The following is a 22,656-nucleotide window of genomic DNA, read 5'->3' as shown; positions in this document are numbered from 1 at the left end:
AAAGAAGGGTATTGTTTGAATCTAGAGAACAAAGATTATTTTCAGAATAGGATTACTTGGAAACTAATTTTCGTGATAGTTCACAAAATCTCTACTGAGAGCTGGTGACACAGCAAATGAGATTGTTTCATCAAAAGTCCAGCTCCTTGTGACACTTGTGACTCTCTAGGATGGATTTGCTGATCTTTGCCTGAGTGAAGTTTTTTTACTTAGATTATTGAAAATCATTCAAATCCTTGTATAGAATGATCTACTTAGTTTCCTGATTTACCTTGAGCTCTCTCAGAGAACCAGTATTATTGCAGAGTTATCAGGAATTGAGAATTGATCAGATAAATTTTCCTGAAATAATTCATCCTGCAAAATTGAGCAGCAGTGCCAGCTGACACTGACAAGGGGTAAATGTCTTTCCTTTTCTACTTTTAATGGTTCTTCTATCAGTGTCCTCCCAACCCACAGAGTTCTGCAGGTGAAAGGGACAAGAAGATGGGAGAATGTATGACATATAACAAAACTATATAGTGGTTGGGAATAAAACCTAAAAAAAATATTTTCTATTTCTCCTACAAAACTTATACTCCCTAGTTTCAATGTTCATTTAACTCTCAGTATCCATACAGTGTGTGTGCATAAAAACAAACTTCACGTTTTTTCCTTGAAATATGATAAGGTAAACAATTTTGTAATTATGAATACCCTAGTTTTCTGCTATTGAATTAACAGCTTATACTTCCCTTGGTTTCTGTGAACATGTGAGTCTCTGCTCATTTGCATTTTTAAGAGATCTTAATATTAATATATTTGACAATCAATTAAATAGAGAACAATTATTATCTGGATTCTCTGTCAATCAATGCAGTGCATTTGTGTTTTAGATACTAGGACTGCACAGTAGATGATTTTAATTAAGCTCTCCAAGCTGATTAGTTGACAGAATAAAATCCATACCTTCTTTTCTTCAGATAATTGAAATAATAAATACATCACAGGTACATCCTAAATATTCATAACAAATCTGAGAGATCCTCCACAAAACTTGGGTGGAATGCCAAGGCATACATCACCATAAGAAATTGAATATTATATCATGGTTAGATATATATATATATATCATAGTTAGAGGAACAACTTGGTAAATAGCATTCAAAGCTTGTTAGAGCTTCTGACCAGAAGATGACAAAACAGAACAGATGGAATTAAGTTTCTTCAAATCTTTCCATTCAGTCCCATCTATCTCCCCATGGACACACTGGAGTGGGTCCAGAGGAAGTAATGAAAATGATCAGAGGACTGAAACACCTCTCTCATGACGACAGGCTGAGAGCATTGGAGTTGGTCAGCCTGGAGAAGAGAAGGTTCCAGGGATAGCTTAGGACACCTTCCATTACTTGAAGGGCCTCTAAGAGGGCTTCTAGTGATAGTAGAGGAGATGGCTTAAACTAAAAGAAGGTAGGTTTGGATTAAATATCAGGAATAAAGTCTTTACTATAAGTGTGATGGAGCACTGGCACAGGTTGCCCAGAGAAGTTGTGGATGACCCATCCCTGGTAGTGTCAGAGATCAGGTTGGATGGGGCTCTGAGCAATCTGCTGTAGTGGAAGGTGTCCTTGTCCATGGCAATACAATTGCAACCAGATTTTTAAGGTCCCTCTAACCCAAACCATTCTATTATAGGATTCCATTTTTTCTACTCTATTGCTGGAAAACTAGAAGGCAGACAGATGTTTTGCATATCTGTGGTTACAGGCGTGTGTTATTGCCCACAATCAGCAGTTTCAACTTTTTTGGGTTTTGGCACTGTGTTTTTGAGATATGTTATCTTTGATAACAATAGGACTCTGTGGAGGAAATATCTGTTCAGAAAGTAAAAGAAGAGAGTGGAGAACAGAGTCAGCTTCATAGCAGCTGCATATAGTAGCTTGTACTGTTAGTCTGTCTATGAATTTGGAAAATCATCTTTCATTTTCTCTCTATATTAATTCAAAACTCTTATTACATTGTCTTTAAATCATCAATAGCAACGCTATATCTTTCTGCAGGTTTTAACACTTCTAGGACATAGAATGTTCACGTTTTAGATTTTGGTGTGTGCATCTTCATAAGATTATTAAAAAGAGGGTGTGTGAGGGTGTATTTTGTTTTGTTTTGCCTCTGTTTACCTGTGACTAAACTGGATACAATTAGTGGCAGGACCAGCATCTGCAGCATTCTCATGAGTAGTTCTCCTGGAAACGAAAAGTACTTCACTTCCCGATAGCTCATCTTATATGATCGAAGAGAAAATCCCAGGATTACACCTGAAGGGAGGGAAAAGAGGTATAAGTATTCAGTCCTTTAAAGAAGCAGTAGCGTCTGAACATGAACATCTATGAAGTACTTACTGGACATATCTAATTGTAACCTGTGGTTTTTACTACACTGATTTACTTTCTCTGGTATCATCTTCTACTATGAGTAGCCCTCTTGAAAATGTTAAGTTATTGCCATTTAGGAATGGTGTTCCCAATTTAGTGTTCCCAGTGAAACACTGCTTGCTCAGCCCCCTGCTCCCCTGCTCCATCCCCCCATGGTGGGATAGAGAGGAGAACCGGGGGCATAAAATATAGACATGTATTGAGGCAAAAGCAGTTTACTGAAGACAGCAACAAAATAAGGAAAAGAACAGTAATAATTTCAATAATGAATTGTAGAAGAGGCGAATGATTCACAGACAAGTGCTCACCATGCAGAATTCCCCAACATGCTCCAAGAACCAGAAGGGGCCCCTTCCCCTGACCCCAAAAATGACATCAGGTTGTACAGAACAACCTCTGGGTCCTGGCCGAGCTCCAGTCCGGCTACTGCAAAAATTAACCCTCTCCTGGCAAGAATCAGCACAGTTATTTGTAAGGATTTTTGTGCTGCTATTTTTAAAAATCTGGATTACTGTCAAAGGTGTATCTTGAGTGCTAATGAAAATAAACAATCCATGCTACTGCAGCCAAGTCTCTTGAATTCTGAGTGTTATCCTATGTGCAATGCATATACATACTAGCTACCAGTCTTCAGAAGTCTTGTCCATGCCTGTTTAATCTGTGGGTCCTGATCCTGCAGCTGTGCTTCAGATGGAAGGAGATAACCAGGACAGACTATTTGAGAATCCCCTTGTGGTTTAGTCTTTTCACAGTCAAAAAGAAGCAGGAGGTAAGCATCTTTACATATGCCTACCTTCAGGAATGCTGACACTTGCAAAGAAGCAGATAATCAGGGTTGAAAGACCCTACTGAATGATTAAATGGTGGTTTTCAATGCCTGAGGGACAGGAGCAAGGGAATGCCTGGATCCATTTATCTTGCTGGGAACAGATAAATGATGCTTGAGATACATTTACAAATGGAAGACATAGGTGGGCTCATATATGGAAACCTAAACTTCCCAGATAGAACTTTGAAGAGTTTGTCTTGTCTTTGCCACCAACTGCTTTGTTGGCATCTTTATTTAGTTTTTTGGTTAGCTGATATGACCAGTTGCAATTTGCAATTGTTAAATGTCTTGGTGCCTATGTGATGTAGGACTTCTATACCCATGGCTTAATCTGGAGCACATTAACCATACACATGGTGAAACTCAACTATCTCTCCTTTCCACTCAAGACTCCATGTTCTTCACCACTGTCTAGTCCTGGCATTTGGGTATACTGGATCAGACAAAGAATTTATTTTACTGGGTTACTTTTCAGGTCAATTCCCTGATGCAATTATTTTGTATGGCTACACAGGTGTTGGTGCCTTCCCTGGTAGATATGTGCCTCAGAGAAGAGTGTGATTGCTCTTTTGGAAAGATAGGCAGACTCAGATTCATAAAATGTTTTATGAAACTGCTCCTCAGTGATGTTAGGCAGCAGAGCATTCCAGCTCCATTCTAGATCATGTTAGAACTTCAATACATCCTGAAAATGCTGTAACATTGAACAATTTTGGCAACTGCTAGTTTCAATTCTTAGCCTTTGTGGTTTTGCTTTTATTTAAAGACTGATTTTTGATTGGTAATTCCATAGAGCAGATAATATCTCCATGCCAAATTTTGCTAGCTAAAATATGCTGTCAGACCTCCTACACCAGATTATTGACATCTGTTGGTGAGAGGAATCATCTGTAACTCTCAATTTAGTGACCTCTCAGGATCATGATTTAGGGACTTCAGCAGGTTGGTTAAGCTAGAGAAGTCCAGAAATGTCTTGTGTAGAACATAAAATAGAAATGTGTTCTACAGAATAGTGTTACAGGAGAAAAGTAATTAGGGTGCAAATGACACCAAGCATGGAGTTTGTGTTATGGAAAAGAGTGGCAGGACTAGAAAACATTTTTTTAAGTCTCATTCATGTTCTGTGGTCTCAGGTAGCTAAAGGGCATTTTGCACAATTTTTTTTTTTTGGTAAAATTACATTTAAAATGCATAGAAGAAGGGCCACTGAATAATTATTGTTTAAAAGGCCTGCCTATGAGTTTCCCTTCTTTTCAACAAAGTTTTAAATTCTGCTGCTGAGTTACTCATTATTTTCTTTTTATATGAGAAACACATTTCTCAGATATAAAGAATCTATCTGGACTTTTGTTTCTGCACTTAATGAGCACTACATTTTGACAACTGGGTAACAAGCAAATAGAGCTAGACCAGTTTCTTACTTAGGCCACAGTTCAGCAATTAGTTCCACATGAATTAATCCCTGCACTAGTACAAAGCCTCACTGAGGCTGGTAAGGGTTTCTGAGGATGCTATAAGAACTAGTCCTTATGCTATGCTATAAGGGCTTGATTATCTGTTCCACCACCATCCAAGCAGTACAAAGTGGCCTAAGATGAGTGTTTGAATGAATATTCTTGGTAGTGAGTTTCTAAAGTTCTACGTAAACCTGTTGAGCCAAAAATTATTGGCCCTTTTTTTGTCCTAACGTGCTCTGTGCATAATTACAGGGTTTCCCAGCACTGCAGTTTGCAGAAAGAATTTAAGCAATGTGAAAAGAAATGTGCCCTGGTAGTGTATTATGATGGAATGGGTCAACACACAACAACTACTAATTCTTCAGCCTCAATCTTAGCACGGTTATTGATCTGTATGCAGTCATGCCCAAGACATGAGAACCTTTCTCTGTCTCAGTTTCCCTGTTTGAAATATAGATGCAGTAGTAGTTGTTTCACAGATATTTCTGAAAACTGATTGTGTTCACACAGAAAAAGAAGAAATTTAGAAAAATTATTTCCTCATTGTAGGGTTTGATAATGAATGCGGGACTGCATGATTTTACCCATCCCTCTTGATTTTAGAATAAATTAAGATTGAACTTTATTTTCTGTTCCAAGTCTGAATAACTAAATAGTGGGTATAATATCTCATCTCACAAAGTTTAATTAAAATTCTTGAAACAGAAAACTCAAATTTGGCAAGGTAGCTTTGTCTTCTTTGAATTAGCTTCTTAGACCCAACATTCACAGGCCTGAAATTATGAGATAGCAACATACAATGAGGATGCAAAAGTAGTTACAATGGCAAAGCATCAAAATAAAGTCCTGAATCCAGACCTGGTAGAAGATACTAAATCTTTGGAAGGGTTGCAGTATTCTAACAACCATCCACTACTTTGTGTGTGGCAGGAGTTTTAGTGCTTCATGACCAAGACTGGGAAAATTAAGTACTGAAACTGGCCTTTCTCAGTAAAAGTTTCAAGTTTCAGGTTAATTCTGAAAATTGTAATGAGACAAAGCCTTGTGTGAAACAAGCTCCCACAACCTGTTATGCAGGTTTCTGTGTACCCTTTGTAACAGAAAAAATCAACTAATCAACACTATCAGAGCCTGACTTCTGAAATGGTTAGTAGTGTACCATTTCTGCACTGCAGGAAAGAGTAGACTTATCAACAGAATTTGGGCTTTTTCTGGAAAAAAATCAGTAGTGCCTTTTTAAGTTAACACACAAGTTAACAAGAATTCTAGTGTATAACAGAACCATATTGTTAAATAATTTATACGGTTTATAATGAAAAAGCAAATTAGCTTATAGTTATAAAAGGATTTTTGAGGTGTTCTTGTCAGTGATATAGTTAAGTTTATGGAAAAATTTATAGATAATCCTGATGTATGAATATGTATGAATACATTATGTATGAATACAGTGAAGAGAGGATTTAAAACTTGCAAGGAGCAAAAGATGGAAATAATTCTAGCAGCTAGGATAATGAGATGGAAATGGCAAAATGGTAGTTATGATTTGGAATTCTTTATTCCAAAAATAGGAATATATTGAGGAATGGCCTGTGGTCTTCACTTCAAGATGTTTGGTGCCAGAAAGGAAATAATAAAGTCTTCATGTCGGACTTTAAAAACTATGGATATAGTTGTATGGCTAAAAAAACTACACAACTTTCTATATAAAATGTTTTAAACAGATTAACATCAAAGTGTGATGAAGTAAGCAATAAAATCAGAGTCTAAGTTATTGAAATGAATTCTTACGAGCTTCTGGTCTCAGTCTTATTTCAGAGTCACACAGGAATTAAGACCATATAGTTATCTCAAGCTTACATTTTTTTACAATGCCCATGCCACCTGCTGCATTTTCAAGCAAGAAGTGCAGAATTCTGACAGTTAATTCTGGTCAATTCTCAATTGACCAAACATCACTTAAAAATATTTTAAGAGAAAATTACTATTTGTTATACCAATAATGGTGGAAGAGCTGCTTTGTCTTCATCAGCACTTGCCAGTTCAATCAGAACGTACCACTAAGAGTTATATACACTTCTGCATTTTACTGTAAATTTCTGAACTGTTAAATGAGGTCCATATCAATATCCTTTCCTTTAATATATGTGGTACAGAATTTCTTCTTTTTTTCCAGCAGGAAATAGAAAACTTCAAGAATAACTGGGAAAAACAAAAAAACCCTTACGCTGAATAGAATGCTGTTCTAAACAGCTGTTAATAGCTCAGTTCCAGAAAACCTTGTAACCAGCAAGTAAATAACATTTTGTTCTATAACAGCAATTGGGCAAGAGCCATGAAGGGAATCAGGCTTCTACCAGTTTAATGGGACATTGTATATTTTTGTTAGCTCCACAGCCATTTCATTCCTACATTCCTGCAGAGCTCTGGAATGACTGCTTTTGTTCTTTGGGTCATTTGTTATTGCTTAATTTACCATTGTTCTGACACCTTTTCTTCTAACAGCCAGTTTCAGATAAGTCCACAACTGTATTTACTTGAGACAAACAGGTAAATTACTTGTCTAGTGATAAGAAATACTTCAAGTTGCCGGCAAAATCTCTTTCTTAATTTCTTTGCTTGCCACAAGAATCACCCAATTTGCTCAGCATGACTTTGTTTCAGAATTTTATATTGAATCTTCACCCCCTAGTACACCTGGTGTATCACTTGCACCATTTCCTTGCTTTCTGGTTTTCCTGATGAGGAATGCGTGTTCCCTTTGAACATTTTATTGAACATAAATGCCAGGTTATAACTGCGTGATGACACGGCAGCAGAGAGTTTAAGGACCTGTGCTCCAAGTTGCCAGTTAGAGTCTGTATTAAAGCCAAATATGTGTTGATTTGGACACAAGCAGCTACCTCTCCTTTGTCTGAGACATACTGTGAGCGTAGTCATGGGAGAAATAGCGTGGAAGAGCTAGATATCCTAGACATGACTGGGAGCCAAACAAGGTCTGGGATCTGCAAAAAGGGACACATCAGAGAAAAGCAGGTTTATAGCAAAGTAAGAGTCATGGTGATGTCAGAGAGTTTTCCACTGCATCAAAAGAGAAGTCAGGGTGTGACCTTTGCTCAGGGGCCACAGGAGCACCATGGAGTTCACAGGGGAGTGCAGGGGAGACACAGAGTCACAGTCCCACAGTCACAGTGCCTCAGGAACCCCTGCCCCTGAACCTGACACTGAAGGTTTGCTTCATCCTGTAAGAGAGATTATTTTCCCCAAAAAACCCACACCGGGCTTCTAACACCAGTATTCACTTACAATTTGCAAAGATGCAGAGGTGTTTTATGGTAAAAGTGTGTTGTGGGCATTTAGAGCTAGATTAACAGAGGTACAGGGGCACTTAATTCCCAGCTCAGAGATAGTCAAATACTCTGCCTGATATCTTCTGCCCAGCTCTGGAGGAGCCTGAATTTATGAAACATCTTTTTATCTATAGCTATAAAGCATTGCATGCTGCCTTTACTTGCTGACACAATATCTCCTCCTTGGATTTTGTGGACAGTAAGCATAGAAGTGGAAAGAAGACTCTGAAGCTGTAAGAACTGGTGTAACAAAGCAATGAGCAAAAGCACCATTTGAACAGATGCTGTCTAAACTGGACACCAAATCTGAGGACATAACAGCTTCTGAGTGCTGTTAAAAAGGGTTTTTAGAAACCATTGAAATTTGTCCTTTGCTATTTCTTTGCTCTAGTGTTAGACTCACACACTTTTTCTCTTTTGTCTCTAGTTGTTTGGCTCATTTGCCTGTCTTCCCCAATTAGGAGGTAATCTTGTTCCTTTGAGAACTTGTCCAAAAAATTGCTCTCATTTTATCCAACTTCAACTTCTCTGTTTGCCTTTAACTGTTTTTAATTTTTTTTCACTTTTTTCCTTGAACTGCTTCTGTGTTTGTAATTGATTTCTCACTTTTTAAAATTTTTTTTTAAGAATTTTTCTTTCCAGACAAGCAATTTCAGGGCATTAGTAGCAGATTTGGAATGAAAAGTTTTCACTGTTGGCACTGAAGCAGACTGTTCTTAATGGAATAGGGACATTATTCATGATTTCATCCTCAGACAAGAGACTTCATTGAAAGACAAACTAAGCCTAGTTTATGTATTCTTGTTAGTTTCTGGGCTATATTTAAAAATACTTTTGATGCAAAAAATAACAAATAATTCCATGAACAGTAATAATATCTTACTATGCATATACAAAAGCTCAGACATTCACAGTATATACCAGATTATATTTTATATGGTATGAATTAAGATTAAGTACTTGGTGTTTCAGAAAGTTACTATAACAGCTCTTCCTTTCATGCCTGGCTTTAATTTGCTGCTTCATGTTCATAACTAAAGTTAATGTATTTACTCCTATAAAATATAGATCAAAACAGATAAGAAAGCTGCTCTCTCAAAGTTTATAGGGTACCTTTCCTGCTTTATATTTCTTTCTTTCCTCTTTTTCCTTGGCTGGAAGTTGACATATTTCTTACCAGCACTGAATTCTACTTTTCCCTACTGTGGTTTCAGCTGCCCATACATATTATTTTGTCTTTTTGACAGTGTAGTTGCACAAAGGAATTGCAGACAGTAAGACTGAGACCACTCACGTCCAAGAACTTTGTGCAAACATTCACAGGAAACAGGGCTCTACTCTGAGGGAATTTTAGTGTAGTTTGACAGAGATCTTGAAGTTGGATATGGACAGTTGCCTTTGTTTTTTTTAATTCCAGCTTAGACACACACTACAAAGAGTTCATTTTAGGCTGGACTGTATTGATATGCAGTTTAGCACATCATTCACAGGGCATTAAAATCATGCATGCATATCTCTGTGGAGCTAGTCCACCTTTTAATTCCTACAAAACCACCTGTTAATTTAGCTTAGTGCTGATAGTCTAAATCTATACATGACTTGTTTGATACTGAGGTTTCAGCATTTTGTTGAATCAAAATATGCCCATGCCAGAGCTATTTGGATCATGGAACATATGGCAGACTTTGTTAAAAGATTTTTTTTGTCCAGTATTTTGCTGAGACATGCAAACAACCAGAATAGACTGAGAGGGAGCATTTCTCCTTGTAGAATACACGATTTTTGCCAAATCAAGTGTAAGCTTTACTATAACATTTTTTTAAAATGTTTGATTTGTTTGGTTAATTCCATAAGAAAATCAGACTCATGGCTGAAGTTCATGGAACCATGTTACCATTTTCTTAAAAAGACAGCTATGATGCTTTCAGTCTGTTGCGGTTTGATTATGAGCCATTTCATCCCTGAAATCCTCAGTATGACTGTGAAACAAGTCACAAGTAGAACCTTCCATCTATTTATTTTACTTGCCAACAGCCTCTTCCAACACATGAATTTCCAAAGTGTTTCATTTCAGTTTATTAAAATGAGGTATCATGCCTTACTTTTGTGAGTTACCTCATCTTAAAGATCTTAAAGATAGCATATTTGATTAATTTAGACATAGCCTCCATATTGGTAATGACACCTCTCTTCTCACTGTTAGGTGTTGTTCTGAATGGTAGAATTTTCCTATCTTAAAGGTCACAAAAATGGCACAGGAAAACTTGCACCTGGAATAATACTTAATTACACAGTAAGTACCTGAGTCCAAACTGCGACCTTTTAAGTCCCTCCAGATAAAAAACAGCTTAGCTCTGGAAATCTGTAAAGTGAATGGGCACTGCTCCATTTGCTTTGGAAGACTAACACCAGTATTCACTTACAATTTGCAAAGATGCAGAGGTGTTTTATGGTAAAAGTGTGTTGTGGGCACTTCTACTTGTGTTTTTCTCAGAACTGCCATGACCTAAACATCTATTTGCCTAATTCCAGGCTAAATCCTGAGGGACTAGCAACTGAACACAACTGTCACATGGAATGCACAGAATCATCTGGACTTGGGAAACCCTGTGTCCCTGTTCTTGCCCAAAGGACCACTTCACAGCCTGGGGCTTCCTGTTGTAGGTGAGCATTTTAGTCATTAGGTTAAACACAGTACTGCCTTTTGCTCTCTTGGCATATGCATTTGTCCTTAGAAGTCTTACATTTCCCTCTGCCTGACAACAGAGATTTGAAAAGAATGGTGGAATTGCCTCCTCCTGTAACTTGCATTTTGAAAGGAAAAGAAGAACCTAGCTCCTCAAGTGCTGCTGACAGCATTCCCAAGGACTCCAGGGCTTCTGCATCTCCACTGGGTGAAAATGTCTGGCATGGTCCTGATTCAGAAAGGAGTGGGAGTAGGAATGCAGACCTCTTTGCTTTTTTGTTTGTTGCGTGTGTTCCTCCTGGAAGTTTTAGGCAGTTACATGCTTAGGTTGTGGACTTGTGCAGCTACCCAGCTGAGTCTCCTTGCTTTAGCTCATGCACTAAAAAGAGACACAGCTCTGATATTTAGACTCCATGGGCAGCTTCCTGTTCTTGCATTTTAGACTATGAAGAACTTGATTGCACATCCATATCTGTTTAATGTATGGATTCCCACGTAAAATAATGTTTTAAAAGACATCAAAACATATGTAGTAAACTTATTTGCCATCTACCTTTGGTTAGTACTCCCAGGAATTCCTTGATTATTGGTCCTGTAAGACAAAGGCAATTCTACTGTTTTTCTTTCATTTAGCCCTTGTGCATGGTAAAACCAAAGCATTTACTAGAGCCAGTTTGAGGGGCCAGATTATGTTGCAGTGTAAATGATGCTTAAAACTTAAGCCCCATCTTTTATAGATTTTGTTTTGAATAAATAATTTTACAGTTATACAAAGTAAAAGGTGAAAAACAAGCACACACTTTGTAACTCTCAAGCTCATTTCTATTTATGGTCTTCTATTCATGCCAATAGAATATATATACACATGTTAAATTTCAAGAAATTGCATTTTTAATGCAGGCAAAGAATAGAAAGGGAATTCAAAAGGCAAATATAACTCGTGCTAAAAGAAAGGATGTGGGACAATAACCAAGAAATATGAGTGGCAGTAACATCTTGTTACTGGCCTTATTCTCCTGTGATCCTTCTCTCTTTTTTTGCCCCTTTTCTAGAATTTAATTCTTTTCCTTTTCACTGTTGTGCAGCTCATCACACCTATTATTTTACTCTTTTATTTTAAAAAGTCCCATGAAACCAAGAACTAAAATAAGTTTCTCTTGTATAGATTTTAAAGGGTTACACACCCTATGGTTTCATTGTGCTGATTGAAAGTGCAGACACTGGCTATACAACTTGAAGTCTGATGGGTTGACATAATAAATGCAATAATCTAGCTGTTACTAAAATTCCTCTAATTTCCATTTATTCTTTTGCTGTTTTCCATAGTTTCTTTCCTACACCATACCATACATATTTTTTTTGTATCCATGAATAATTTAAGACTTCTTGGTGAGGAGCCTAGTTATTCTCTAACAGATGGTGTAGACACCACAGGATATTCTGTGGACAACAGAAATGGAGAAATTTATATGGGAGGCAGAAATTTCTTATTGCTCTTTACTTAAGTACATCTTTTAAAACCAGTTGTATTGCCTTATTGCTGCAAAGCTCAGTTAAACTGAACTGTAATAGGCTGTGAAAAGAAAATGTTATGATCTATGTTAAATCCCATTGAATCATAGAACCACTTAGGCTGGAAAAGACCTCTAAGATCACTAAGTTCAAGTTTTAACCCAGCACTGCCAAGCCCACCACTAAGCCAGGACCCAAAGTGCAACATCTACACAGCTTTTAAGTGTCTGCAGGGATGGTGGCTCCACTGCTTCCCAGGGCAGTCTGTTTCAGTGTTTGACAACCCTTTCAATGAAGGAATTTTTCCGAATATCCAAACTAAACATCATCTGACACATCTTCAGACCTTTTCCTCTGTTCTTGTCCCCTGTTATCTGTGAGAAGAGGCCAATCCCCACCTGGTTAAGGCCTCCCTTCAGGGAATTGTAGAGAGTGAGAAGGTCTCCTGAGACTCCTTTTCTCCAGGAGAAAAGATGCTAAAAAATGCAGGTCCCTCAGCTGCTCCTCACAGGACTTGTGCTCCAGACCCTTCCCCAGCTTTATTGTCTGTCTCAGCTTTATTGACTTGCTGCAGCACCTCAGTGTCTGCCTTCTTGTAAGTTTACTTATCGTAAGATCACTGAGTTGTAATTAAAAATTAAATTAAATACAAAATCTTAAGGAAATGCACAGCAAAGAGAAGGAATTTGGAGGATTGTCAGAGGATATACACAACTAATGTGACTACATGGTTTATGTTATGAAGCTGGTGATTGCAAAACACCTGATTTTCCTTTAACAAGGCATGAAAAAAAATATATTAGTATGTCTCAGCTACCGATCTATCTTACTTTTTTCAGCAGCCTCTTCAATATCTAAAATATTTAACCCCTTTTTTATTTCTCTTTAATGTTGGATTTATTAGTAGAGTTTTTCAAATGCACTTAAAGAATTTTATAATAACTTTTTTATGATATCATATAATCTCTTGAAACTTTCAGTTGTCTAGCTATTTCAAGGAATTTTGTCGGAATTTTAAGACAAATGAATGATATTTTCAGGAATTCATGAACAACCGACCATACCATCTTCAGCCACACCTTCATTATGGCCACTCAAAAGCATTTAATCTCCAATGACATCTTGTTCTAGCTTTACAAGTGCCAGTAAGGATCTAACAATGATAAATATTTACTCAGCATACAAATTACTGTCATCTTGCTTATGATTCTGTGCTGCCTTGCAGCCACCACAGCAATTATAGTCCCTATCTGCTGAAAAATGAAAAGAGTTGGCAAGCCCTAATACTAGTTTATTTCATGTTTATATGTCTTTTCTGACCCCTTTCAGGATCAACACAAAAGTTTTCTTGAGAATCCTTGAGATGGCTACTGTTTCAGTTGACCATACCCTAATGGCATTCAGAGAATTTTCTTGTAAAATCTCTGAGAAACTACATCCTAAATGCCCCACGCAGTTACTTCCATGCATTTCACCGAGGAACAGCTTTGAATTTTGATTTGTAGGAAGCATTACTATGTATATACATTCATTTTTAACTTCTAGAGAAAATTTTGAGAATCTCAACTGCCGTTTTTCAATCTGTATGAATGCATGAATGAATGCATGTTTCTGGGGACTGTTTTATGACAATTGAGACATACAGCAGTATGTCTCAATTGCCATATGCTCTTTGAGCACCACTTTGCAAGTCCACTGATTTGACAGTTTAGAGCATTAGGATAGAAATAAGCTGATATTTGGCAGATTTTGCATTTTTACTCTGTATTTATGTGCAGCTGCCTTCCCCAGAATGCTTGATTGTAATTTACAAGGTAGCCAAGTTTATTGTTGTTACTCTGTGCCATGTATGGCAGTTCAACAATTGCTGTTTCATTTCAGTAACAACAAAATGAATTGCAGTAAGAAATGTGGATTGTGATAATATATTATTTTATTTTGCAAGTAACAGTTAAACTAGAGTACTGTTTGTATTTCACAGTCTGACTTTTACTGCTGTCTTAATAGCAGAATTAAAGTTCTGTGCATTTCTATGCTTTGTATTCCTTCCGACAAAAATAGTCTCTTTTGGAGTTTTATGTGTCGCTCTGATTTTATGGTGTGTGTTAATGCTTTTTTTTCTTCCAAAATTATAACTACTTTTTACATTAAAAAAAAAGGTTATGACTAGCAAATTTTTCAGAATATTACTTAGGAAGGTGGTGTCACTCAGTGAGAAATCAATTGTGCTGGGCAGATTCTTTAGGAGAGCCCTGAGACAGAGTCAGCCTCTGAGTTCAGTGTAAAAATAATTAATTTCTCTTTAACTGTAGCCAACTGTCTTGATTTTCTTGCATATATCTGTTGTGGTGCACCACATATATAATTTTTTTAATAGTTTCTCTCCTTATGATTTAACATATTCTTTCACCTAAAATTCAGGTCCCACATCTGTTTATCCTTCAGTGATGGATCTTCACTTTGTTCATGCAAATTTTACCAATGCTGCATTAGGATTTGTCACAGTGTTCAATGCCAATATATAGTGAAGTCAAATACTCTTCTCTGGTATGTCAGCCTCACCCTTAAGTGGATACAGAAATCTGACAATAGCAGAAAAGATGATGCTTCAGCACAGAAGGTTGTTCTTTTTGGCATTATCCCGAGTTTTGTCTACCTGTGTACTTGTACTTCATAGTTCTCTAAACTGTTGTTGAGATAGGGAGTCTTCCTGAGACAGGAGAATCTGCTCCTTTGCACAACTTTTCACTGTTCAGATATTGTAAGGACTCTGTGAGTTTTTTTGCCTTCTGTGTCACAAATGATCCTTTCAAGGCTTCATTTATCTCTTTGCTTTTTTTCTTCAGGGAAAAGGGGCAGGTCCTTCATTTCACCTGTCTTCTTCCTGTACTTTTAACTAGTCCTTTTTTGTAAACACAATGGAATGCTTTGGAATCTCCCTCCCACATGGTGCATGCTGTTGCAGAGCAGAGGTTGTATGGGTTTATCTGTATTTCATATCTATTGGGATTGCTGACAATTAGAGAAGCCTGGCTTCAATGACACAGCCAGACCTGCATTCCCTCTTTCCTTTGGGGACACAGGGAGTCAGAAAACAGGAATGGATCCATCTCCCTCCCCCTTGAATATCCCAGCATGAACTGCAACATATACCTCTGGCAAAAGGATTTTAGCTAGCGAATTGGAGCCTAATAATTATGCAGAAACTTCTTTTCATAGTACTCGTTTCACAGCCTTCCTCTGTTCCAATTAAAACAGCATTTCTCTGCGGACTGTTGCATTCCCTCTTTCCTTTGGGGACACAGGGAGTCAGAAAACAGGAATGGATCCATCTCCCTCCCCCTTGAATATCCCAGCATGAACTGCAACATATACCTCTGGCAAAAGGATTTTAGCTAGCGAATTGGAGCCTAATAATTATGCAGAAACTTCTTTTCATAGTACTCGTTTCACAGCCTTCCTCTGTTCCAATTAAAACAGCATTTCTCTGAGGACTGTTTCTGAGGATCTCTGCTCAGTAGTGCTCTGTATCTCAGTCTTTCCTTCAGTACAAGTTCAGAACCCATAGGAGATTCTTTGGCATTTAGAATCCGGTCAGAGTCTGAGTTCCTGTGCCATTTTTCAGAAAATGGGATGTGAGAATGAAGGCAGGCTGATAAAAGAAGTGTATCTGAAAGGAAGGAGTTTTTGGGGACAGGATGATGATTCTGAGTAGCGTGGGAGAGCCTTAGATTTTGCCACTAATTTGGCTAGCACTTCAAAGTTTGTGAGACTTCCTGCAGATTTTCCATGAGCCGCCATGCTCCCTACACTACCTTAAAGTGCTCCTGGTCATCATGATGTTCTCAATTTACCAGTGATCAGCCTCAAAAATTTGTCTCACAGGATTGCTCTCATCTATTGAGTACTGGCAAGATTGACTACAGAAAACTCATTCATAATATCTTTATGTGAACAAGAAAAATGTGAAAAATAGCATCATAATTCACTAACTGAAGATGTTTTTCTCCAAGTTTTTGGAAGGGTTTGAGAAAAGTTTAAATTTCATTTAAAATATTAACAATTATTATGACAATGTGCTAGACAGACCCTAACTATGCAGAAGGTGTAATCTGAAGGACATTCTATGCATTTTTAGGGGAATAGGGAATAGTTCTAAGTATTTTTCAACATGAATTATAGCTTCTTGTATCTTCATCACTATGTTTTTTAATGAATAATTGGCTTAGTATGGTAGCAGCTAGTGAATTTACTTTAGAATTCAGTTTAGAATCAGAGTAACAACAGAATGGCTATATAAATGTCTATATTTCTCCTTATCATGTGAATACCAAAAAAACCTCACTCTATTTGCAAAATGCCTGTGTACAACAGAGAGAATTGCATGTTGTAGTTACCCACTTCACAACAAAGGGCAAGTTCCCACTTCAACACAAGCTCAAGTCCCCACTATAAACTACGGTGCTGACACTAAAGATAAGGTCCTATGTACTTAACCTCTACTGAAATCAGTCCTACTCAGCAAAGAAATGAGAAATGTTGTATTAAAAAAGGCTTTTTCATATTTATCCCTTGAGTAAATGCAAGTGAAAAAAATGTCTCTGAAGAAATGTTGCTCTCTCTAAATAAAATGTTGTCCTGAGTAGGGTGTCTATGAAAACTTCTGGAGTGACAGCTCCAAGAACTGTCACCTGTCTGTTAGATTACAGAGCATTAAGCATTATTTGTTGTAATTATTCAACCCTGGCCTGAGTGTAGTTTGGTTTCCACCTAGACTCACATCGAACCATCTCAAATGGGAGAGCCAGTGGTGCTAATTGGTGGGCTAATTCTGCAACATTGATTACTGTCTCCTAGGGAGGGGATCAAGCCCGCTGTCTAATTTTCCACAGATCATCAAACAACCGAGTGATGATAACAACTTAGTCCTTGCCAAACCAGACAGATGGAGTTCAACCACTGAGTGTTTCCCAACTACTTTAGCCATCTGTTCCCTACTTCTGAGTATTTCCACAACAGCAAAAAACTCTCAAAAGCCCCAAATATTACCTTATTATAATCGATTAATCGAAATGACTGTTCTAATCAGATATAGGTACTACAAAATTACACTACCAATAACAGATGTAAGAAAAATTTTGAGCATTTTTTGATAATAACAAGAAGACATTTTCTTCTACATGTTATACTAGATATGTCTACAGGTTCATGAGCAGAATTGGAGCAGCCAGTTCATCCTAGGCTGCATATTTTCATCAGTTCTCCAACTTGTGTCCCAGAGCCTACTGATCTTCTGCAGTAGGTAGTAGTGGGCAGAGTGTCAGTAGTTACCTAAAATTAGTTGGAACCAGCAATAACAGCAAAACCACTTGTCCAGTATACATTTCATTTCCACATTAATAAATTTGTGGGAGCCCTGCTGGATGTAGATGACAGAGAAAAAATTGCAAGAATAATTTTTTTCTTCACATGCTGTCTAGAAAAGTAACAATCAAAGAATTGTGTTCTTTGTGGTTGGACATTGTTTCAAAACTTGCTTGACTGGCTCTGCCTTTTCTGACCATTGTAGATAAATCACCTAACTTTTTCACCCCTGATATTAATGGGGCTTTTACACCTATAAAATTCTTATTTAGGAATTTAAAATATTTATCATAATACTGTTTATAAATATCAAAAACTGAAATTACTGCTTTAGCAAAGAAGTACTTTATTTCACCAATAGGCAAATTAATATGTCTCCCAAAAAAAGACCATCTAACCTGAAATTCATTTGAAATAACAGTGCTGATGTGGTATCAAGCAACAATAATAGTAGAGCCCTAAAATTACAACTCCTGGAAGAGTTGTAGAAACACAGAAAGCAGACCTATACAGAACAGCACTATGAAGGACATTAGGGCCTACATGAGCAAAGGATATAGACTATTATCTTTAGGTGCTTACATATGGTTTTTCATCATCAACACAATCAGATTCACAATTTTATATTTTAAACTAATGGGAAAAATGGAAGCCATACAGTAAAGCCATCAAATTCTTGCTCGCCCTGTAAAGAGGGGTTATTTCATGAAACATAGTGCCACTTTGACAATCTCTAATTAAAGAAAAATTCTCTTAAGTGATCATGTAAGAATTTAAAGAAAAATTAGTTTTAATAATTGCATATTTTTCTCAACATATTCTCTTTCTAATGCTAATTCAAAGTATGTAGCAATATTTTGGTGCATTCCAGTCTAAAGACTGTTTGATGTAGTGGATTCCTCTCAGTATACTCTTAAAAGGCATTTAACCAGGTGCTATCTTTCAGTCCTTTGAATAAGTAACACTGCCATTGTTGCCCAAATTGCATCTGAAAGATGCATGTGTAAGATTGTGAGTGCATGAGGGAGAATAAACTCAGGTTTGCCTTTATCAAGGGAAAACTGAAAAGACTGAGGCTGTATTTATTTTATGCCTTTGCTTAGAAAGGTCTCCTCATTTCATTAATTGAGAGTTTCTGTTCATCATTGTGAAGTGTTAATTTTTTGATAGTTTAGGTGAATAGAAGTTACTTCCTGAGCATTTTGCTGCAACTGGCTTTGGTAGGAAAAGATACAATTGAAAACATTAAACTCAGTTATGGTATCTGATTCTTTAAGGGAAGAACTCATAAAACAGCTATTCTGGTTGGTTTTTCTCACCAAAATTCTTCTTAGGAATCACTAGAATAATTTAATAGCGCTTAAACTTCATGCAGTTGTCAAAGCCAAAACTCTCCTAGCCAGAATATTCTTATCAGTGCAGAAGAATTTGGAAACTCATTTGTAATGCAAATCACCCAGTCACATCGTCATTGTCAAATGCACTGGAGAACAGAATATTCCTATTGAACAAATTACTCACCAAGAATCACAGCAACGACGGTGAAGAGCACAAAGGCATTCCTCATTAAATAACTTTTAACATCGTCCTTTGTTATGCTCTGCACTTTTTTTTTTGCCAAAAGTGTACGTTTCCGGACTCCTTGTTGAATTCGTTCCATCCTACTTCCAGGTTTTGGATCTTCTCCGTTACCTTTAGTCATTTATCTTGCCAAAAGCTTTCTTTTATAATTAATTTCTGTCAGTATTCCTTCAGAAAAGTGAAGGACTCTTTTCAGTGGGAGTTACTGGAGAAACCTGCAAGACAAGAAATAGCGAACATTGCAGTAAGATTTTAGGGGAATGATTAGCTATATATTTACATAGAAGAAAATATTCTTCATATTTCAGTAAAACTTGCATTGTTCTTAATATCTAAGCAGTTTTTGATGCAGAACCTTAAGGACTTTGAAAGAAGGATGACATGGACTGATCAGATAAGTGTCCCATATCTTCAGACATGAACTGCTGTCATGTTATAAAACCCAGGAGGAACTTTTTAAAAAATCTTTGCTATTGATACATAAATGTAAAATCAGTACAAATCATAGCAACTCAAGGTATAATGTTTAAAACTCTGTCAGGCTGCTTTTGTACTTTTTATCAGGCCTTTATTATTTGAAAAAAAAAATCTAGCTCACCTTCACATTAACCACTGAAGAGAAATATTTTGCTCCAATTGGTAAATTTAAATTGTTCTACATTTCAAATGTTTTTAAATGATTGAATGCATTGTCTCAATTCCTTCTTTTCACATGGAAAAAGGCAGCAGCAGTAGTTTCTTTATCCCCCAACCACCATTTAGAAGATATGCCTTAGACAGCTTTATGTTGATAACATTCATCTTTGAGCTGTATAAACTACTCCGAGCACATCTGTAAAACATCAGGAGTAATATCCCACTTAACTTGTTGCTTCAGACTGTAATACCAGCTCACACTGCAGAGTAATGCTTAGCTTGTCCTGATAGCAATTATGAGCGTGTACCACAGAATCACAGACTATCCTAAACTGGAAGGGACACATCAGGATCATAGAGTCCAAATCCTGGACCCGTGCAGGACAACCCAAGAACCACACCACGTCTGACTTCAAGAAATCACATTCTGGATCAACCTTAAAATGTTTCAGTAGTAGAAGTTTTTCATTAAGGTATTACTTTTTATTTTAGATGGTGTGCGTTTCTTTTGAAGGCTGCTGGGTATGAGTTTATTTAGTAATGGAGACTCCTCAAAGATATTTTCCAGACTGAGAATACAATTTTCTGAAGTTTTAGTCCATATACATTGGCATGCTTTTTTAAAAGTAGTTATTAATGAATAAATGGATAAACCTAGGTGCTTCTGCTGAAATTTATCTCTGTTTATAGACAGCTCAACTCTAACACCTCATTTTAAATAAATTTAGTGCCAAAATACTTTTTTTCCCCCGGAAGCATTTAAAATGTAAATACACAGGGGTTTCAGCCAGCACGTTTTGAGCAAAATCGCATGTTGTAACAAGTTTATTTTGGTGGATTTAGATCGCCGCTTTTACCATATGTTTCAAGACCGTCACTTCAGTGCAATATCCTCCCTGAATTTTAACATTTTAACAGAACGCTATAAACCGCGCTGCTTTAAGGAGTGGGAACAGAAATTCTGGGACCTAGCTAAATATTTAAATTAGTAAGGGCTCTGCCGCGGAGACAGGACTGCTGTACGGAAGCAGGATTTCTTTTTAACCCCGGCCGATTAATTGTAGGCATAAAAAAAAAAAAAAAAGAGAGAGAGAGAGAGAGAAGAGAGTGGAGAGAGTGGAGAGAGAGAGATCGTTCACAGTGCCTTTCCTTCTTTCCTTTCCAGGATGTTTAGCAGCTAACCTGTCCTGCGCAATTTACATCAAGCAATTTACATCGCGAGAGAATATGGCTGCAGCCAAAGGATTAATCGATCAAAAGACTAGCCAGTTAATGGAGACACAAAGGCAGAGGGAGAGAAATGCGTGCCCCCCGCTCCGACGCCGGGCTCACCTCGTCAGCGCTGCCCCGGAGCGCGGGGAGCGGGCGGCGGCTTCCCGGCGGAGAGCGCGGAGCGGGGCGGGCGGCAGGGGCAAAACTGACATCTGCATGTGCTCCCGAGTGCGGCAACTTACTATCCCTGTAACTTAAGGAAAGGGGAGGAGACTGCCGGCCCAGCGCCGGGGAAAAAAAAAAAAAAAAAAAAAAAAAAAAAAAAAAAAAAAAAAAAAAGGACAGAACCAACCCAACCCACCGCGCACCACGCATCAGCAGGGAGGGGAAAGCGGGGCTGCTGGAATATTGATTAGTCTTGGCGCAGTGAAAGCAGGGTCACTTTCTTTGTTTTTTCCTTTTAGACCACTTTCACGCTTTGTCAGTTCAGCTTCGTTAGAAATGCAAAATCAGGATCCGGGAAGAATGGAAGGATCGCACACACACAGAGCAGGGGAGGCTGGAGCGCTTCTCCTTTAGACATTCCAGGCTGGACATCCGAAAATCCTAAACATAATTATATAACACTAGCCCTGTGCTTTTAAAAACAACTGATAAAATATCTGAGCATGCTACTTTGTCCTAAAAACAGGCATGGTGTGAAAGCTATCACGTATTTTCTAATTCTTAAAGACAGCTATTCAAGATCTACTCTTCCCAGGGTGGGGAACCAGACATATCTTTCAGAAGCAAATGGAGCATTATCAAGGAAAGAGGAAAACATGATCAGTTATAATCCTTTGTATGTTTCTTGTAGATATTCAAAATACCTAGTAAGACTTGCCTTTTGTTTGGCATTTTAAACTCACTGACAGCAAGCCCCATTCAGCCTGTTTCAATAACAGAGAATGAATGAATGAAAAGTATAAAATATCCACTTTTGAGAAATAAGTGGCATTCAATTTTTCTAGCATTTCAAAGTGTGCATTGTTGAAAAGGTATTTGTTGATGGGAGTCATGGGAATTCCCAAAGACCTTTCCTTTTTAGAAAAACACTTTCATTTTAAACATTGGTAAAGCCAGGTTTAAATATTCCATAATTATATTATATTTACATTAGTATATTTACTAAAATATAAACATAATTTAGTGCATATTTAAAAGGATTTAAAGTATTTTCTTATAAGACAAATATTGTAAATTAAAATGTATATAATTTTATGTTAATTATATAATACATCTATATACATTCATCTTTAAAGATGTTTATAAATGATGTTGATATTTAAATTATTTTCCTGAGAAGTCATTTTAAGTATAGAGGAAGAAGAGTTATGTACAACACACAAATAAGTGCAAAATAAAATTAAGAGCAAATTTCCTTCCACATAGTTGGAGTAATGGTTTTGCTATAGTGTTTTCCAATTTGAATGTGATTCAAATAATGATGCATAATGTAGAGGAAAAAAAATCTAACAATCATTTTAAATTTTCTTATGATTAATGCAGGTTTGAAATCGATTTGTGCACCATGGAATCTTGCTCTTTGGTGTCTAACTTAAGAAAGAAAACATCTAAG

General features: G+C 37.2%; 1 protein-coding gene across 1 annotated transcript in view; it reads right to left on the bottom strand.

Moving 5' to 3' along the window:
* The window catches only part of SLC1A3 (solute carrier family 1 member 3), a 64,965-nt gene extending 43,683 nt beyond the window's left edge, over positions 1-21,282 (bottom strand). The window contains exons 1-3 of the mRNA XM_039709950.1: positions 21,159-21,282; positions 19,131-19,405; positions 2,160-2,297 (exon numbers count right to left, since the gene is read on the bottom strand). Coding sequence (XP_039565884.1) covers positions 2,160-2,297; positions 19,131-19,311 — 319 coding nt within the window. The 5' untranslated portion in view covers positions 19,312-19,405; positions 21,159-21,282. The remainder of the gene's footprint in view (positions 1-2,159; positions 2,298-19,130; positions 19,406-21,158) is intronic.
* Positions 21,283-22,656: the final 1,374 nt, after the last annotated feature.

The sequence above is a fragment of the Passer montanus genome, unplaced genomic scaffold (assembly GCF_014805655.1).
Source record: "Passer montanus isolate IOZ18808 unplaced genomic scaffold, ASM1480565v1 scaffold22, whole genome shotgun sequence".
NCBI lineage: Eukaryota > Metazoa > Chordata > Aves > Passeriformes > Passeridae > Passer > Passer montanus.
This window is presented reverse-complemented; position numbering and strand designations above follow the sequence as displayed.